General features: G+C 30.1%; 2 protein-coding genes across 2 annotated transcripts; both read right to left on the bottom strand.

Moving 5' to 3' along the window:
• Positions 1-542: 542 nt before the first annotated feature.
• Positions 543-1,211, bottom strand: LOC134837567 (protein Fer3). Its single transcript, XM_063852949.1, has 2 exons — positions 1,065-1,211; positions 543-958 (listed from the first exon to the last, which is right to left on the bottom strand). The coding sequence occupies exons 1-2, from the start codon at positions 1,183-1,185 to the stop codon at positions 543-545; spliced, it is 537 nt and encodes a 178-aa protein (XP_063709019.1). The 5' UTR covers positions 1,186-1,211.
• Positions 1,212-2,791: 1,580 nt separating this feature from the next.
• On the bottom strand, positions 2,792-4,579 carry LOC134837047 (zinc carboxypeptidase-like). The gene has a single exon (XM_063852359.1). The coding sequence runs from the start codon at positions 4,570-4,572 to the stop codon at positions 3,313-3,315; it is 1,260 nt and encodes a 419-aa protein (XP_063708429.1). The 5' UTR covers positions 4,573-4,579; the 3' UTR covers positions 2,792-3,312.
• Between the last annotated feature and the right edge of the window lie 3,004 nt (positions 4,580-7,583).

The following is a 7,583-nucleotide window of genomic DNA, read 5'->3' as shown; positions in this document are numbered from 1 at the left end:
AATATTTCCAAGCTTGTCTTTATTTCAGCTCATTTAATTAATTTTGAACTTTTTGTTGATATCTGGAAATTAAAGAATTAAAAAAAAAAAGATTTTTTTGATCCAATGAATTTTTCTCAAATTTTTATCAAGGATATTTAATAGAATTTTTTTTAAATTTTCTCAAATATCTAGATTCTATAATTTTTTGAAATTGAATAAATTTATTATTGAAGGACTTTTTTTGAACTCGCTCATTTTTTTGAAATCTTACATTTTTAAAGTAATTTTTTTTCTTTTGACCTTAAAAGAAACTTTTTCTTAAAACAAAAGGAAATATTTTATTTATGAGCATTTGTTAAATTTTTGCTAAATTTGACGTACGTTTTTGAAGTATAGTTCAGGTAAGTTTTTCGGGTAAATGATTAAAATTTCACTTTTTCCTTAATTTCAATTTTATTCGTAACCACTAAATATTAAATTAAACACTAATTATTGCACAATTTATTGTCTGAACACCAATTATTCCATTTTTCGTATTAATTTTTCCTTTTTCTTCCCATTTAGATCGCATGATTGTTATACGGAGGTATCCCATAATCTCTCGGAATCTGTGGCAAATGAGCGTGAGTGTGATGCATGTTGGAATAAATATCCGCAGATCTCGTTTGCGTATGAGCTGGTTGACCCGTTAAGAGCTCCGTCATGAAACTAATGTACGTGATAGCCAATCGCAAAGTTTCAATTCGCGACAATCGCTTTTCATAAGCGAACGTTGGAACTTTTCTGCGAAGTTTATCAAAAGCCTCGTTCAAGTTGAACATTCTGCGACGCTCTCGAATATTCGCAGCTCTTCGTTGTGCCATGGAAGCAACACGACGACGAGTCTTCTTCGACGGATTTGGAGCAATATTCCCGTTGCGAGGAGAATTCATGCGATTGGCGACGAAACCATTGACTTGAGTACGAGGCCAAATTGCTGAAAATAAAATAAAGAAAAGAATTTTTTCAGTTGATGGAAATTTTGTGGAAAGAGAAAAACAAAAATGGCGTCAGGTAATAAATTTTTCTTCACATTTTCTTACCTAATTCAGGTCCACATTGAAAGCCTGCGATTAAATCAGGATAAACAATCGAAGGATGTGGCGGCATATGACCTTCCTGGCTGGGCCACATTGGCGGGTAGTTTGGCTCGGGATTCTGCATAAAGGTGAGTTTTTAGCTTTTTTAATTAAAAGCCTCTTTTCACTTCACAAAACTTCACGTTGTTACAAATTGATTCCAATAAATTTCACAAAAAATATTGATTTTAATAATTTTGTTAAGAGGACATTCAAAGAACTTCTGTTCCAGCAGAGATTCAGAATAAAAATGCAATTTTAATAAATTTTCTGGCAATATTTTTCCATAATTTTCCTTTTTGGTAACATTTTGCGCGTTTTTCATTGGTAGCTGATGTCCTTAAAGGAGGAGGAGCTTCTCGTATGTCTATCAACACAGAAAAGCTGTATGGAAAATTAGACGATTTCTGTATGAAATCCTTGTAGACTTTTACATGGAACGCTTTTATACCATTTATTAATAATTTTACCCTCCATGTTTTCGCCACAACTAATTCGTCACACGCACAGTGCATCTTGACGAGGAGTCCTACCAAATTAGGGGAAAAATCCATGATCTAGTTATGTGTGATGAATCGGGGTAGCGATAAATATGACAAATTGAATTATAATTGTTTGATATTATTAAAAATATGTTTAAATTTTTTCATCGTCAAATAAAAAGAGGTGAGAGCGCATTTTATTTCCTTATACTTTAGTTTAGTTTAATTGGTTTAAAAAGTTTTAATAAAATTATTTTTTTTTTATTTTAAGGTCGAAAAAAACAAATCATAACAGAGGCTCTTCAAAGAAAAGTCTAAGTTAAGAAATCTTACATCTTTTTCTGTGTCGAATCAAAGAACATAAAGACATGTTAAGGCAGTAAGGAAATTTATGCAGATCATCATTTTTTGGTGTTATATATCTGACCGTCGATTCATCTGATATTCCAATTTAAAGGCGAAGCAGGCTATGTATTTTTATATGCACCTATATTACACTAATGTGACATGATCCTTAATTCTATAATGTATTAAAAATTTGTCTAATATTTAAACGTTACATATCACTATCAAGTAATAGAACAACAAGAAGACGATGGCAGGACAAATTTTCCTTCCTAAAACATTATTTTACATTACGAAGGCGAAAAAGATTTATCTAAGAAAAAAGTTCAGTATCCACATGCTAATATGAATATGAAATATTTATTAGAAGAGATTCCAAAAAGCGAAATGCACTAGACGATGGAATAATAATCATTAATTTGAACAATTAGTACATTACAGAATCTTCATTGACGAACAAATTACTCACAGAAATAATTTGAGGACTGAGTTATAAAGAGTTTCGTATTAATTTTAAATAATTGGATGGTTTATTATAAGATAAAACCAGAAAATTTCTAACAGACAGACATAAAAACGTTCAAAACAGCAAATATTTCTTTGAAACGCTTCACCAATTGTTTATCAGATTATTTCAATTGTTTGAAAACGTCGGTAATTTTGTTTATTTGATTCAAAAGGATTAGAAAGATTATTTTAAAGTGGACGTCGTTCAGTTAAGTTAAAACGGAAGCTTCTCTGTTGGAATTTTAGGCTTTGCAGAGAATTATAAAAATTTAAAAGTGTGCCTTCTGATTTTAAAATGTAAATCAGTGTGAGAAATTTTTTACTTTGTTACATTTTCTCCTGAAGAAAATCTATAAGTAACTTTTATGAATCACAATTTCGATAATTTATTGAAAAATTTTCATATTTCATAAATTTATGAAAAAAAATCTGAAAAGAACAAATGCACCTGACAAATTTCACCCTTGTTAGAGTTCCATATCTGGACCATATTAGCGCAACTTTACGTCACTTTTCTACTTATGTGAACTAATCCACCTGCTTAGCCTGCCATTTAGTGTCATTTTTCACACTCTATTTTTAAATACAGACCAAAAATTCTTCTCCTGTAACAGCCCTTGTTACCAAACATATGTAATTTGTAATGCAACAATTACGATTTATTTGTCTACTGAGCAAACGCGAGGGGTGCAAAATATTAATAAAGTCAAAAGTTACACTTTGTACAGAGATTAAATTGATATGATATGACATATTTATTAAATCTTGTTTTTTTTATTGTTCATTTGTCATTGATATGCGGGAACGAGACAATCTGTTTTGTCTTAAACGGTTAGGGGCTTATTATGATAATTTCACGTCTCGTTAGTGAAGTGTGCTTATTGTTTAAAGTATCCTAATTTTTCGCCTTCGTGCACGAGTGCGACGACAGAGTCCAGTGTCTCGAGTGATGTTGGGATGATCTGTTCTGGCGGCAGAACAAAGCCGAATAATTCATTGCCTGCAGGACGAAGTTCGTATGTGTAAGCCAATTTAACGTCTAATGCTCCATAAGCCCATTCCATTGAAGCTCCAGCTGCTGGATAAATTGCATCATAAATGTTGCCGACAGTGTATTTTGTGCCGTAGCGTCTTGCGAGTGCATCTTTTGCCGCATCACCAACTTGTTGAAGGTCATCGTGATTGGGAGCATGTTCATCGGTATAGCCGTAAGGGAAGAGAATCAGTTGCGAATACGAATGGAAAGCCAAGTAAACTTTAATGTCGTCGAGACCTTTGACAAAGTTTGAAAGGGATTTTGTTTCGACTTCAGAGAAAGCTTCTGGTCCAGCAAAGATATCAGAACATGGTTTGTCACTTGTTCCAACTTCATTCCAATGGAAATCCCAGTTTCGGTTTGGATCGGCGCCAACACATTTTCCATAAGGTTTACGAGTTTTGCGCCAAAGTCTGTCTTTTGCATGAGTATAAACATAACCATCGGGATTGACGCTCGGGAAAAAGTACCAATCATAATTTTGAGCTAAATCCTTGATTGTTTCATTTTGACTTGTGAGCAATTCGTTGAGCATGAAAGTTGTTGTTGCAACTGTGATCCATTCGCGAGCATGAATTCCTCCTTCGATGAAAATTCCGGGATTGCCTTCTTTGTGAGACAACTTTACGCCACGAATTTGACGTTTTTCATAAGTTTCACCGCCAACCAATGGAGTTAATACCTTATGTTCTTTTACCATTTTATCCAACCACGCATTTACTTCGTCCAAAGTTTGATAGCTGGTCCAGTCATGTTCCCCATTTGAGCGACGATGACTTCTCTTGTTGACAATTTCGTCAGCTTCGATGACTTTTTGCAAGTTTTTCTCGACAACACGATACGCAATTTTGTTGGCTTTCAATTCCTTCACGAAAAACTCGACATTTTTCGGACTCACAGCAATCGGATAGGATTTTCCGATCATCGGAGTGTCTCCCATCTGTAAGAAGGCACGTTCCTCATCGACATCCGTGATGGATTGAAGTAACTTCACTTCATTCAAATTTTTCACGTAGATGTCAAACACTTGGAAGTTGTCGTATTTGATCTTGTCAGCAAGACCAAAGGACAGCAGAGCCAGAAAAATAATCGAGTATTTCATGTCGAAAGCGATGGCAAAAGCGAACTGAGGAATGAGTTTCATGCGGTTTCGCTTTTATTTGACACTGAAGTGGTTTTGAAGGACTTGCATCAGAGATAAGGAAAGAAACGCGCGGAAAACCGTTGACGCAGTTGAGAATTATTTCACTCGAGTGAAAGTCTTCAGTTGAATGATCGAGAAAGGGTTGGAACAAGTGTTTTGTTTATCTAAAAAGTGAAATTACGAAATTTTGAGTAAAAATCAGTGCAAAAGTATTTTCCAATGAGTAATTTAGTAGCAAGATAAGGTACATTGTTGTTGGTTCATTGGCATTAAAGGCACGTTTTCGCAGGTCGATCGTTTGAAATACCGTCTGCATATTTTGGTTTTGATAATATGAACTCACGTTTTTGCGTTTTTATGAATTAACCACTTGAGGGACAAGTATGTTGAGGTATTTGAAGTAATAAAGGTTTTGTCAAGGATTGACCGATAATGAGTTTCCGGTCTGTTATTTAGATTGATTTGAGTACATTTTCATTATTTTTTTTTTTATAAAATCTGATTAAACGATTTTCTCAATGAGGGGTATAAAAATAATAAAATTTTTTCTGATCTTTAAAAATTAGATTAAATTTTTTTAAATTCAAAATTGATCATTAGAAATAAAGTTTATTAATCAAAGAAAAGCTCATTTTCGTAAATTTCAATTTAAAAAAAAAAATTTTTTGAAATAAAAAATCTAAAGCATCGAAATTTTCTTAATTTATCGAATAAAAATTTAAAACTTAAAATTTGTGAGTGGAAATTTTCCTCATTAATTTTTAAATTTTTTAAAATTTTTTTTTTTAAAATCATAAATTATTTTTTATTTAAAATTTTTAAGTTTAAAAAAATTAAGCAAAAACTTTTAAACAAAAATTTTTTTTCAAATTAAATTTTTGTCAAATTTTGTCCAAATGGATAAAAATTTGTGTATTAAATTTTTCTAATTTTATTTTTTTATTTTATTCATTTTTAATGAATTTTTCAAAATTAAAAAAAAATTGAATACAAATTTTCAAAAAATAATTCCTTTGTCAAAGTTTTTTTAAAATTTATTTCCGGGAAAAATTAAATTTTTATTTTTGAAATTTTTTTATTTTATAGATTTTCTAACTAAAAATTAAACAATTTTATTTAATTTTTAATACTAAAATAATTTTACTAAAAACGAAAAATAAAAAAAATTGAAAATTTTTACAAAAGTTCCCAAATTTTTAAACAATTTAATGCTTTTTTAACATAAAACGGTTTTGAACACCCAAAAAATTTGGAAATTATTGAAATTGGAAAACTTGGCGATTTTTTTAAGAAATTTTGTGCAATTTTAAATTTTTAAATAAAAAAAAAATATTTTTTTCAAAATTAACTGTAAAAAATTTTTTAAAAATTGTTTTTATAATTTTTTTAGTTTAAAAATTAGTTTTTAAAAAAAAATTCAAAACCCGTAAAAAAAAAATAAAAAAAAAATAGTTAGAAAAATATACAAAAATTTTATTCATGAAAATTATGAAAATTTATGAAGTTTTTTCAAAAATGTCAAAAAATGTTAAAAAAAAATTTTTTTAAATTTTTTTAAAGAAGAAAATTCATGTTAAATTTTGTTTTTCAATACAAAAATTCTTAAAAATTGATAACTTTTAAAAAAATGAAAAAATCACGTAAAAAACCAAAACGATAATTTTAATTCTTGCCACAAAATAAATGAAAATGAATAAATAAATAAAAAATGATGAAAAAATCAAAATAAATTCAATAAAATTGTTGAAGATAAAACAACGCATAAAAGTATAAAAAATATTCAAACGAACATCGAAACAAAAATAATTCAAAATTCTTTTACTCGTCTAAACTTGAATACAAAACTTGAAAACAAAGCTTCTAAGAAAAACTTGGATTAAGAATTCGATCATTTAATATTAAATATTTATATATTTTTTATTTGTTCATGCACGTGTTAAAATAAAATAAAACCCCTTAAAACAATAAATTTATCAAAACTCTTCCCTTATTAAATTTTTTCATAACTTTTCATAAATCACTGAAAATATTACATAAACAAAAAAAAAAAAACAACCAATATGAAAACTACAATGAATCATTGATATGCAAAACAAGAGATTCGATAACAGGAAAAAAACATCATCACAACAATGTATCGAGCGACGATGACAACCACTACCTACCATCCCATCTCGTCGTACAACTAACATTTAATTGAATTATGAGAACACGATATTTATCTACATCACACATTATTTGTTGTCTTTGCGAACAAACATACGAACTGTTAAGAAGAACATGATTATTTTATTTATTGCATAACGAATATTTTTTTATGATCGTTGCAATAAAGTTGCATCAAAAAGGGTTATACTGGCGGACTTTCGTACGTGAGACATCAAGTGAAGGCGTTAATCGACACCTTATTTACATAAATAACATTACTTCGTTGAAAAAAAAATGCTCGGAAATGAGCGCGCGCGTTTTATTTACCGTTGACGACGACGATTTCGAAGCTGGTTAATTCGGAAATGTTCATCCAAAGTAGGTGCAAAAAAAAAGTAGACAACTTGCGCTTGACTCTTGAACATATTTTTAGGTGTTTCGCGAGACAAGTTACAGAAGTGCCTTAGAACACTGAAGTATCATCTGCCTACGCACCTCAAAATTGTATGCTTGACTTGTTTGCTGTCGCTGCGTTACTGTAAATACACAAAAGAGAGAGAAAAAATCAACTATTATTAAAATTCAATTGAAATTTGAACAGGTGACTGTCTACGGAAAAGCGTGTAACGTAATAAAAAGTTTAAAATAATAATAAATTATTACTGCGAACAACAACAAGTTAATATTTGCGCACAGGAAGTAATGAAAGAAGGCAACAACACACAACAGACCAAATGGAAACATGTTTCGTTTTTTACACTTCTCCCGTCATTTCTTTGGATTTTTACCGTTCTTTTCTATTATTTTTTAGCATTTCCGAT

This window comes from Culicoides brevitarsis, chromosome 1, assembly GCF_036172545.1.
Source record: "Culicoides brevitarsis isolate CSIRO-B50_1 chromosome 1, AGI_CSIRO_Cbre_v1, whole genome shotgun sequence".
NCBI lineage: Eukaryota > Metazoa > Arthropoda > Insecta > Diptera > Ceratopogonidae > Culicoides > Culicoides brevitarsis.
This window is presented reverse-complemented; position numbering and strand designations above follow the sequence as displayed.